The sequence below is a fragment of the Enhydra lutris genome, unplaced genomic scaffold (genome assembly GCF_002288905.1).
Source record: "Enhydra lutris kenyoni isolate GAN:26980312 unplaced genomic scaffold, ASM228890v2 scaffoldscaffold41, whole genome shotgun sequence".
Lineage (NCBI taxonomy): Eukaryota > Metazoa > Chordata > Mammalia > Carnivora > Mustelidae > Enhydra > Enhydra lutris.
The window spans coordinates 10,283,908-10,297,003 of record NW_019154125.1 but is presented as its reverse complement, the minus strand read 5'-3'; the positions used below and the strand labels follow the sequence as shown (position 1 = coordinate 10,297,003).

At 35.8% G+C, this 13,096-nt stretch overlaps 1 protein-coding gene across 3 annotated transcripts in view; it reads right to left on the bottom strand.

The window, feature by feature from the left end:
- Positions 1–7,077: 7,077 nt before the first annotated feature.
- The window catches only part of LOC111155443 (transmembrane protein 68), a 44,896-nt gene continuing 38,877 nt past the window's right edge, over positions 7,078–13,096 (bottom strand). For 2 of the 3 annotated variants that reach the window (XM_022515602.1, XM_022515604.1), the window contains one exon: positions 7,078–8,586. In XM_022515602.1, coding sequence (XP_022371310.1) covers positions 8,482–8,586 — 105 coding nt within the window. In that variant the 3' untranslated portion in view covers positions 7,078–8,481. The remainder of the gene's footprint in view (positions 8,587–13,096) is intronic. The other variant, XM_022515603.1, reaches the window with a different exon arrangement.

Below are 13,096 nucleotides of genomic sequence, written 5' to 3'. Positions count from 1 at the left end.
CTCTGCACACCAAAGGAACCATCAACAAAATGAAAAGGCAACCTCCTGAGTGGGAGAAAATACCTGCAAATCACATATCTGATAAGGGGTTAATATCCAAAACACATAAGAATTCAATACCAAAAATTAAAAAATAGTCTGATTGAAAACGGAGCAGAAGATTTTAATAGTTATTTTTTTCAAAGACAACACACAGATGGCCAACACGTAGATATAAAAAGATGCTCTACAAAAACCACAATGAAATATCACCTCACACCTGACAGAATGGCTATTATAAAAAAAAATAAGAGGTAACAAATCCTGGCAAGGATGTGGAGAAAAAGGAACTGTTGTGCACCATTGGTGGGGCTATAAATTGACACAGCCCTATTGAAAACACTACGGGCATTCCTTCAAAAATTAAAAATTGAACTACCATACGATCCACAACTCCACTTCTGGATATCTATCTGAATAAGACAAAAACACTAACTCAAAAAGATATCTGTACCCTGATGTGCACTGCAGCATTATTTATAACAGCCAAAATATGTAAACAACATAACTGTCCACTGACAGATGAATGGATAAAGAAGACATGGTGTGTGTGTGTGTGTGTGTGTGTGTGTTTGTCCATGTAATATTACTCAGTCATCAAAAAGAATAAAATCTCACCATTTGTGACAATATGGAAGGAACCTGAAGGCATAATGCTAAGTGGAATTAGTCAGAGAAAGAGAAATACCCTAAGATTTCACTTTTATGTGTAATTTATAAAATAAAAAACAAACAATACCAAGTTCATATAGAGAACAAACTGGTGGTTTCCAGAAGCAGGGGGTTAGGGATAGGCAAAATGGGTAAAGGGAGTCAAAGGGTACAAACTTCCGATTATAAAATAAAAAATGTGCAGCATGTAATGTACAGCATGTTGACTAGAACTAACAGTACTGTACTGCATATCTGAAAGTTCCGAAGAGGGTAAATCTTTTAAGTTCTTGTGAAAGAAAGAGAAAGAGAGGAAGGAAGGATGGATGGAAGGAAGGGAGGGGGAAGGGAGGGAAGAAGGGAGAAAGAGAGAGAGAGATGGAGGGAAAGAAAGAGGGAGGGAGGGAAGGAGGAAGAAAGAAAGGAAAGCAGGGAGGGAGGGAGGGAGAAAGAAAGAGAGAGGAAGGGAGGGAGGAAGGAAGGAGGAAAGAAAGAGATGGAAAGAAAGAGGGAGGGAAAGAAAGAGGGGGAAGGAAGGAAGGGAGGGAGGGAGAGAAGGAGGAAGAGGAATTCATCAAATATCCAACTCAAAGAATAAAGAGCTAAACAAGTAATAAATTGCAGGAGACTTGGGATAAAATGAATCTATCAGGGGCACCTGGGTGGCTCAGTGGGTTAAAGCCTCTGCCTTGGGCTCAGGTCATGATCCCAGAGTCCTGGGAATCTCTGTTCAGCGGGGAGCCTGCTTTCTCCTTTCTCTCTCTCTCTCTCTGCCCGCCTCTCTGCCTACTTGTGATCTCTGTCTGTCAAATAAATAAATAATTTTTTTTTTAAAGTGAATCTATCAGAAAGAAAAACAGGTCCCACAGAAAACACTTAAAACCAACATGCCATAGAATATAGTAGGAAATGACTCGAAAATTCTGAGAATGGAGGCGCCTGGGTGGCCCAGTAAATTAAGCGTCCTACTCTTGATCTCAGCTCAGGTCTTGATCTCAGGGTTATGTGTTTAGAAATCAACAAACAACGTGGAAGAGATATGAGTCACATCTATTCTTTCACCTTTGAACGTGAAACATAATCATATAAAGACAAAAACGCACTTTCACCACATGTATTCAGCATACTATCAGAGGTTCTAATTAATTAGATAAGAAAAAGAAATAAAAGATACCCAAATTGAAAAGGAGGATGTAATCTATTTGCAGATGACATGAATTTACATACAGGTAACTGTTAAGATTAACCAAAAAAGGGGATGCCTGGGTGGCTCAGTTGGTTAAGCATCTGCCTTTGGCTCAAGTCACTATCACAAATCATGGGATAGAGTCCTGCATTGGGCTCCCTGCTCAGCAGGAAGCCTGCTTCTCCCTCTGCTTGCCACTCCCCCTGCTTGTGCATGCTCTCTCTCTCACAAATAAATGAAATCTTAAAAAAAGATTCCACCAAAAAAACCTGTTAAATAGATGAAATCAGTAAAGTTGATGAAACAAAATTAACACACAGAAAGCACTTGTATTTCTATACATTAACAGTGAACAACTGAAAAGTAAATTAAGAAAACAATTATTTAATAGAATAAAAGAGAATAAAATGTAAAGACTTGAACACTTAAAACTATAAAACATTGCTGAAAGAAATCTAAGATGATATAAATAAATGGAAAGTATCCTGTTCTTTGAATACTTAATGTGAAGACGACACCACCACCCAAAACAATGTATGGATTAAATACAAATCAAATACAAAATCAAATACAAAAATCAAATACAAAATCCCAATAGTTTTTTTTTTTTTTTTTTTTCATAAACAGGAATACCCATCCTAAAATTCATATGGAATCTTTGGGATTCCAAATAACCAAATAACCAAATAACCAAAACAAAACAATATTTAAAAAGAACAAAAAGGGCTCATACTTCTAGATTTCAAAACTTACTACTAAGTTATAGTAATCAAAACAGTGGTGATGGCATATGGACAGACATATAGGTCAATGAAACAGAATAGAGTCCAGAAATAAAGACTTGCATTTATGATCATTTGATTTATGAGAAGGGTGCCAAGACCACACATGGAAAGGACAGTCTTTTCAACAAATGGTTCTAGAAAACTGGACAGCCACAGGCAAATGTTTAAATTTTATACCAGACACAAAAATTAACTTAAAATGGATCAAAGATCTAAACTTAAGAACTAAAATCATAAAACTCTCAGAAGAAAAAATAGGGGGAAAGCTTCATATTGGATTTGGCAATGATTTCTTGGATATGACACCAAAAGTAAATACAGCAAAAGAAAAAGTAGATAAATTAGATCTCAACAAAATAATTTTTAAAGATTTATTAGCCATTCTAGAGAGTGGGGGAGGGGCAGAGGGAGAAGGAGAAAGAGAATCCCAAGCAGAGTCCCTGCTGAGAGGGGAGCCCAACATGGGGCCCGATCCCATGACCCCAAGGATCATGACCTGAGCCAAAATCAAGAGCTGGAGGCCCAAATGACTGAACCACCCAGTCACCCCTAGGTCTTAACAGAATTAAAAACCTTTTTCAACAAAGGACGCTATCAAAAGAGTAAAATCACAACCCACAGAATAGGGATCAAATATTTGCAAATTATATAACCGATAAGGGATTAATATCCAGAATATATAAGGAACTCTAAAAACAAAAATAGGACTTCAATAGGACATTTCTCCAAAGATGATATGCAAATGGCCAACAGGCACATGAAAAGATATTAAATCATGTCATTAGGGAAATGCAAATCAAAACCACAGTAAGATACCACTTCATACCCATTAGGATAGTTATCATCAAAAAAATTGAAAATAACAAATGTGGGGCGCCTGGGTGGCTCAGTGGGTTAAAGCCTCTGCCTTCGGCTCGGGTCATGGTCCCAGGGTCCTGGGATCGAGCCCTGCATCGGGCTCTCTGCTTGGCGGGGAGCCTGCTTCCTCCTCTCTCTCTCTGCCTGCCTCTCTGCCTACTTGTGATCTCTGTCTGTCAAATAAATAAATAGAATCTTTAAAAAAAAAAAATCTGTCTTGAAACAAGTTAGAGGACTTTATAGGAAAAACTACTAAGGGACAAAATATACACTACTTTCAAAAAAAAAAAGAAAATAACAAATGTTGGTGAGGATATGGAGAAAATGGAATCCTGGTACATTGCTATTGGGAATGTAAAATGGTAGTCTATGGAGATTAGTTTGGTGGTTCCTCAAAAAGTTAGACATGGTGTTACGATGATCCAGCAATTCCTCTCCTAGGTATACATCAAAAAGAATTGAAAGCAGGAAATCAAACAGATACTTGTATACCAATCTCCACAGCAACATTATTTACAATAGCCAAAGGGTAGAAACACCACTTTGGACAAACAAAATGTGCTATATACATACAATGGAATATTTTGCAGCCATAAAAAGATATGAAATTCTGATATATGCTACACAAATGAACCTTGAAAATATTGTTGTGATATAATAAAATATGTATGTATTTTGTCGTTGGTCCTAGCTCCTGGCACTGAGCTCCTAAAATCCTGGTAAATTCCTGAGTGATAGGAATACCTGTTTTATGCTAATGACTCCTAGTTGGATATGATGGGGAAAGGCTAGATAGCTTCAGAATGAGGGTAGTTATCAGGAAAACTATGCGATTAGAGAGTTAGAATTTTGAGCTCCATCCCCAGTTTCCAAGGAGGAGAGAGGACAATCAATGATGCCAGGATGAGGTTTGGGGGAAAATTCTGGGTTGGTGAACACATCATATGCTGGGAAGGTGGTACACCCAGAGAGAACATGGAAGCTTTGACACACCTACTACTCCCATACCTTGCCCTCTTCCATTTGGTTGTTCCTGAGTTGTATCCTTTATAATAAAACTGTTAAGTATGGCATTTTCCTGAGTTCTGTGAGTTGTTCTACTAATTATCCAACCTGAGCAGGGGAGGATGGGAGAAGGTCATGGAAACCTCCAAATTCGTCATAGAGCAGGCAGAGCAGAAGTGGAGGTAGCCTGGAGGCCCTATTTGCAACTGGTACATGAAGTGGAGACAGCCTTATGGGACTAAGGCCTTACCTTGTAGAGTCTGTGTTAACTCACTCCAATAGTTAGGGTCAGAATTGAATGGAATTGTAGGAAACCCAGTTGATGTCGGAGATTGGAGAATTGGCAATTCAACTATGTTATCTAGTGTAAGAGAAGATACCAAATAATTTTGCTAAGTGAAATAAACCAGACACAAAAGAATAAATATTATGATTCCACTTATATAAAATACAGAGATTGGGCAAATTCGTAGAAACAGAAAGTGGAAAAGAGGTTATCGAGGGCTGGGGAAAGCAGGGAATGGAGAGTTATTATTTAAAGGACATAGAATTGCTGTTTGGGATGATGAAATAGTTCCGGAAATGAGTAGTAGTGATGGTTCTACAATACTGTAAATGTATGTAATGCCAATGAATTGTATACCTTAAAAAGGGCTAAAATGATAAATTCTTTATACACATTTTATAATAAAAAAGTAACAAAAATATATTTTAAAAATAGTAATCATATACAAATACAAAAACATCCCACTTACCCTTGTAAATATCTATTATTTCAAAGTTTCGTAAATGCTATAAACTTAAGAGGGTCTCATATTTAAATTACTTAAAAGTATAAGAATACTCCTTTGAACAAAATATGAATCTCAGTGTCCACAACGATAACATCAAGTATGTGGGAAGAGCAGAAATTGGAAAATTCTTTATTATACTAGAATGCCAACGAATAAATGTAGAATAACGGAGTTAGAAAATCACACTTTTGAAAACCTCAAAGTAGTAATTATTTCAGGAAATAGCCAACTTAAGGAAGGTAAACTAGAGGGTCAAAGTGTGATGAGAAACATTTACATAGTCTGTAAGTATTTCTCCATGAGCTCAATACAAAGGAAAAATTTACAGGGAAAAAACCTAGTGGGTGCCATTTTAACCAGGTGATCAAAGTTACTACCATTGCTAATGACACAAACCAACATTATGTGCCTCCTGACGTGAAACGCTTGAAAGAGCACAGCACCATTTATGTAGTATTTCTAGAATAATGCATAACCTGGATCAAATCATGCAAAAACAGAGGGAAGGGTATCTACAAAACAGTCTTCTCTAAAAATGTCAGTATCATTAAAGACAAAGAAGGGCTAGGCAATCATTCCAGATTAAAGGTTTTAAAGAGATATGTAAACTAAATGCAGTATGTGATTCTGCTGTGAACCATGCATCAAGAAAAGAAACTGATATAAAGGATATTGAGACAACAGGTAAAACTGAAATCTGGCCTTAAGATCAGATACTAGGTATCAATGATAAATGTCCTGATTTTGATCATTGCTCTGTGGTGCTATGAATGGATGGCCTTATAATCAAGGGTAATGGTAAAGGGCATGGTATCTGCAATTTACTATCAGTTGATTCAGAAGAAAAAAATTTAAAAGAAAAAATTATTTATAAATTTATAGAGAGAGAGAGAGAGAGGAGGAGGGGTGGGTAAACAAATGTGACATAACAATTAGTCAGTCTGGGTGAAGAGTACATGGGAGTACTGTGTACTACTACTGCAACTTTTCTATAAATCTGATGATGTTTCAAAGTTAAAGTTTTTTTTTAAAGGATATGAAAGATTTCCCAGAGAGGTATGCTCCATGCTCATGCTTCTGGAGAGTCCCTCGCTTCCATCAGACTTCCATCAGAACACTTCCTCAAGGGGCACCTGGGTGGCTCAGTGGGTTAAAGCCTCTGCCTTGGGCTCCAGTCATGATCTCAAGGTTCTGGGATCGAGCCCTGCATCAGACTCTCTGCTCAGCGGGGAGCCTGCTTCCTCCTCTCTCTCTCTGCCTGCCTCTCTGCCTACTTGTGATCTGTCTGTCAAATAAATAAATAAAATCTTAAAAAAAAAAAGAACACTCCCTCAAAAAGGGTTAAGAACATCCCCTTTTACTTGTATTTCTCTATTTGATCGTATTGTATTCCCTCATTCTTCTAAACGACACTTAAATTCGAAAAGCAAAGATAAAGATCTTGCACTGAGTGAGACAGGATGGCTTCCAGTTACTCTATCAGAGAACAAAGCAAGGTTTTAATTAAAGCCGTAAAACTTAAATACTGTAAAAAATAATAGCTTCTGCTATACGAACAATGAATATCATTCTTCCATTTTTAAAAACCAATAGTTGCCCCAAAACATTATTCTCATTTGTTTTATAATCATTTATTCATTCATTCTGGAAATATTTATTGATTTCAAACAAACACAGCTTACTGCTAGAGGGCGGAAAAAGCTTCAAATAATCATTGACTCTTTTCATTGAAATTGAAATTAAAATATATTAATTACATTAGAAAGTAAGGTTTACTCTTTGTGGCTGAGATAGATGAACATGATTACAGGTGAAAAATGAATAAAGAGTAAAACAAAAAATTAGTTTAAAGTAAAAAAAAGTCACATATGCAATTTCACAAGAAAATGAATTGCAATTCAACTTTACTTTTATTTTATGTTGCTTAATTCTACATACATTACAGATATCATACATATATACTTGTTATACAAAAATTGATACAAAAACCCAAGTAAGTTAATATCTAAAAAAGGAAGAGGAAGATACTGCATTTGATTTCTGATTCTCTTCCATTTAAATACTTTAAAAATTCAGATATCAAGGAGACAACAAATCAAAAGCCATTAATTTTTCAGAAAGTTTTGTGTTCACATAAATTTATCATTCAAGTATATTTTTATTGAAACAATAAACCATTTGACTGGTTGCAAAGTCAAACTGAATAAGCCATGGTATTCAGCAAAAGCAGAGCTTTCTTAGTTCTGCTTTTATCAGCCTAGAATCAACTTCTAACATACGAAATGCAGAGCATAACAGTGATTTTTAACCTTATACTATTAAATGTTACATAGCTGACAATGCACAGCATACCCTATATGGTACATCTACAGATTCTCGTTAAAAAATAAAATACTAAAAATAATAATAATTATTAGAAATTCTACTTTTCCTAATTTCTCTTTTATTCAATTTGAAAAACAGTGTATCTTTCCCATTGTGCTTGGCAACTTGACATCATACCTAAAGAAATAATTTAAACATCATGTGGACCAAGTATATACATAAATGTCTAAAAATTCTTGGTGTTGTTTGTTATAATTTCAGTTCTACAGTTATCAGTCACAGCAAATACAAAGAATTTAAAATTTAAAAAAGAATTTAAAATAATATTCCTCAACAAAGTATTAGCATGTTTTTAAAAAGTGAATTGTTGAGGCACAAAAACATTACATGATTCGCCCAAGGTCATGAAAGGAATGAGGGACAGATAAAAGAGTATTTTTTCTCTAACTTCAGTGTCTGTACTGAATTATGCCATCTTGCAAAATCAGTTCAGTGCAACAGATACAGAAATTAGATGCATTATCTTAGGAATGTTTGTTTAACCTAAATTGCTGTTATTAATAAACTTAATTTTTAAAATCTATATGTTTATCATACATTATCAGGAATTTATAAAAAGAAACATCATTTCCTGAATTATTAGGCATGTAATGAATTACTGTTTAAATTTGACACAATTGATTGCAAAAACAAAATCAACAATACAATTTTAAACAAACGAGTTCAAGTCTAGGATGCTTATTAACATTTAAAAAAAAAACTAATTATAGAACCAACGAAATTTAGAGGACAGTACCCCAGACACAAACATAAAAATATAAATGTATTAAATCATTTTCTAGTCGGTCTTTTGTTTTTTATGAAAACGTTCTAACAAAGCGCTCATTATGTTTCCTGGTATTCTTTGGTGCTTATCAATCAAAGCTTGAAGAGCATTCTTTGTCTATTAAGAAAACAAAAGAAAAGCCATTATTCTTTTAGTTCCCAAAATAGATCATTTATGTTGTAAAGATTCTAATACTCTACTTTCAAAAAAGTCCTCCTTAATTTAGCACCCATCTCTCAAAATTAGTGACTTCCTTCTCAGCACACGGACAGCACAGCGTAGTCCTCGCACTGACTGTATAATGCTGGAAGTCCAGTTAACGTTACGTGGCTATTTTCTACACCAGACTGTAAGTTCCTTAAGACATAGCTTTGTATTTCTCCAGCACTGAGCACAGCAATGCTTTGCATACAGGAAACACTACAAGGAATTGAAGGAGAAAAATCAGAAGGAAAAAAGTAGTAGGAAATTTTCTAGGGGAAGTTTTACTCCTTTCCATTCAAGAATAAACTTTTGTGTATTTTTCTTTCATCACTACACACCCAAACAACTACAGCAGGCAGTGCAAGAGGAGAGAGTGAGGAAAACTATGACTGAGCTGATACACTTTTTAGTTCATTAGGTCAATTTCTCGACAGTTTAACAGAAATTTAAATTAGGTCACAGCAATGGGTCAAGTAAGATATAACAAGAAATCTCCTAAAACTATTTGTTTCCCATTAAATTCATGACAAATTTCAATAACTTTTACTTTTAGATCAGTTTGTGGCTATCTAAAAAAATTTTTGTGCAGGCACATAATGCACATATATTCACGCATACACACTTCCTTTCAGAGGCTAGCCTTTCAATAGCCTCCTTTTTATAAATCTTGGACCTTCATCTTTTCTTTAAGTTTTTATTTAAATTCCAGTTAGTTAACATACAGTGTAATATTAACTTCAGGTGTACAATTTAGTGATTCACCACTTCCATACATCACCTGGTGCTCATCACAAGTACCCTCCTTAATCCCCATCACCTATCTCACCCATCCACCCTCCCACCACCCCTCCAGTAATGATGCATTAGTTCTCTATTGTTAAGAGTCTGAGTTGCACCTCTTTTAAAATATAATAAACCCTAACTCAAGGATGTATTTTAAAAATAAGCCTCTCTAAACCGCAAGTTTTCGCATTTCTGAAAGGAGAACTACTTCATACACTTATTCTAAGTATTAAATGAAATTACAACCATGTCTTCAGGTACATGGCACAATGACTAAAAGTGGCTAATATAGGTTGTTTTCTGTGAAGTATATTCTTTAAATTTTATTCACTTATTTAGAAAACGGATGCTTTGGAAACTATAACACATCAGTGAAATGAGGCTCTAATCTCAAGCTCCTAACTTAATAAATGGATCAAGTACAAAGTAATAAAAAATGTAAGATCATTTGTAAGATGTATCTATAATCTGAGATGTGAAAAGAAAGCATCTGGAAGTTCAGACTTGAGAGCCCATTTGGTGGGCAGGGAAGGACACATGAATGAGATACTGTTTGGTGTGGGTCTCCAAGGACCAGTAAGATTCCCTGACAGTGAAGGCAAAAGCAGGAGGAAAAAGACCATAGGAAAACAACTGCCTAAGGAATGGTGAGTTAGCAAATTTGGCTGGAGTTTCAGGTATGTGTTCAGAAGCTGTATGTACAAGGCTCTAAAATTAGAATTCAATTAAATCATCAAAGGCATTAAACACCGAGTGAAAAGATAGACTTAATTTAATATGAATTGAGGTGTCAAGGAAGGGTCCTGGGTGAAGAAATATTAGGGCAATGCATTAAGAAAATACAACTCTTGCAAAATCACCAGTGACATCCTGCTGTCACCAAACCTAGTAACATTCTTTTAATCTTACTTGACCTCTCCATCACCATTGTTCTTGCTTCTGAAATTCTCACACTGGAGGAAAAGCTAGATTTTCTCCTAGCTTTCAGGCTGCTCCTTTTCAATCTTCTTTGCAGATTTATAATCCCAAAATCAGGCACTTACTTATTCTTCAAAGGTTCAGACAACTTTAATTACCTTTCATTTGCTGATGACTCCTAATCTTGTATCTCCGGCCTGCTCGGCTTCATATAGGAATATTCAATATGACTTCCCTTGAATGTTTTAAAGGCACCTCAAATTTAATATGCCTAAGACTAACCTAGCATTCTTTCACTCATACTGTGTCCTCTTCTTAGTTTCTTCCCTATTTCAGCAAATGACACTACCATAAACCTAGCCTAGTAACCCAAAACCTAGGAGTCATCCTTAACAACTTCTGCTTCTCACTCAACAATGGCTAATCCATTGGCAAAATCCATTCATTTCACTTCCCAAAGACCACTAACATCTATCCACTTCTCTCCAACTCCTTTCCACCTTAACAATACAGGTATATGACATATGCATGTATATAGGAATAGACCTGTATTTATATATGTGTGTGTGGGTGTGTGGATGAGACTGTAGAGAGAGTTAAAGAGACAGACAGAAACAGACACGGTAAATGCAGAGATGGAACGATAGATTAAGACTGAGAGAACTTTCAGGATATGTCCCAAGTGCCCTGTTCAGCACTGGCACACTGTATTTTACTTTAGATTTAGACAGTGCTTACAAAGTGGTTTCCACAATCAAATGCCTGAACAATCTATCACCCATTTTTTAAATGAGATTTCATTTCTACATTAATTTGGATGCTAATAATTTTGAATTTGTGATAATCCGGGGATCATTATCTTATAGTTATGCTTGTATTATTGACAATGAGGATTGGAAAATCATGACAATATATTCACAAAAGGAAAATTCCAAGTATTCTTTATTTCAAGTATACTTCAGTTCAATAATGACAATTTACAATCAAAAATATGAATATGGCACTATGTCCTTAAATAAATTCCCCCACTATGTGGGGGAATATAAGTCTACTATGCTTTGGTAGACTACTTGTTACTTTAGCTACTGATAATAAAGTACATAAAGTAACCGGAAAGGGTAACTGAGGTATTTCAAGGATTCAGAAAGGCCTTCTTTCTTACTTAGTTTAAGTAAGTAAGATTGTACTATGTTTATATATTTTTATATATAAAATATCTAATTCCAGCAGTGACATGAATGTGAGTAAATTTTCCTCTCATGTGAAAAACCCTCATATGAAAAATCAAGGCACTGGAATTTAACTATCAGTAATATACTTTCCTTAACTAAGGAAAATAAGGGAACAGGGTTCATTTAAGAAACCTGGAAGAAATGTCTGAGATCATTTAGTTCAATTTCTCTGCTCTACAAATAAGCAAACTGGGACCTAGAAAGAACAGATTTCTCCAAAGTGACACTGCTGCCTAGTGGTAGTGCGAGGATGATAGCCCAGATCCCTAAATTTCCACACCAGGATTTTCCCCTTCCTTCTCTATTATCTTCTATTTTGCCCATAAAAAATATGGTATTTGTAAAAAGTATTCCTAAATAGCTCTGGCCCACTTAAATCCTAATAGTGAGGAAAAAATTTAAAAGAACGAATCAGAATTTGGTTATATCCTCCAGGCGAATGCACTATTCGGGGGCAGCAAAGAAATGTGTTATATTAATAGTAAAGTGTGTGTGGGCAGAAGCAACATCACGGGGTAAGGTCCCTGGTGTGAGGCTCCTGGAGCCCTATCAGTAAGGCATCATCTCGGGATGAGAGAACAATCATGCTATGCAGAGAGCATGTCCTGACCCTAAAAACCAGCGTTCACAGAGTTTTGTTTTCAGGATGCAGGAAGGCAATAAACTATGAGTATATTTAATGGACCAGCAGCATACCTGGAAGTAAGTTATCTAAGAATGAAGTTCGTTGACAAGGCACACAATGTTTCTTTACTGTTCCCTTTGTGAAACTTCTTACCTATCCGCTGCCTGATTTGAATAGTCCCATCTAATATAATATTAAGCTGTTTCAGCTGCATATCCTTTTCTAAGTGTCCGGTCTTGCTGAGTCCCAGTATGTTATAGTAGATTACAGTGATTCATTCCCTCTGCCTACCAGCCCCTCTCTTCTGGGCCATCCTATGGGAAGAGTACAGATCCTGTCCCAATAAAATCCAGTGTGGCCGTGTGACCGCTTTGGCCAGTAAAATTTCCGTGGGAGTAAGTGAGCCACTTCCAAACAGAAGCTTTAAAAGGTTCAATTCCTGACATTTTCTTTTTACCATGGCAACATCCCCCATGAATCAGCCATGAACCCAGGAGAAAGAAGACATGGACCTCAGGGGAAATATAACATGAACAAGTAAGCTTTACTGTCCTAAGCCTCTGAGATTGGTTGTTTGTAATGGCAGCACACCCTAGCAAAATTGACTAAAATCATCCAGTTTTCTCATATATAAAATAGCAATAATAAGCTCTACCCTACAGGATTAAATCAGACTTATGCATAGAAGGAAATACCTTCTGTTCACAGATGACATGATTTTATACATAGAAAACCCTAAAGATTCCATAAAAGAACAGTTAGAACTAATAAATGAATTCAGCAAAGTTGAATATAAAATCTACACACAAAACTCAGTTGTGTTGGTGTACACTAACAATGAACAGTTTGAAAACAAAACAAAAAC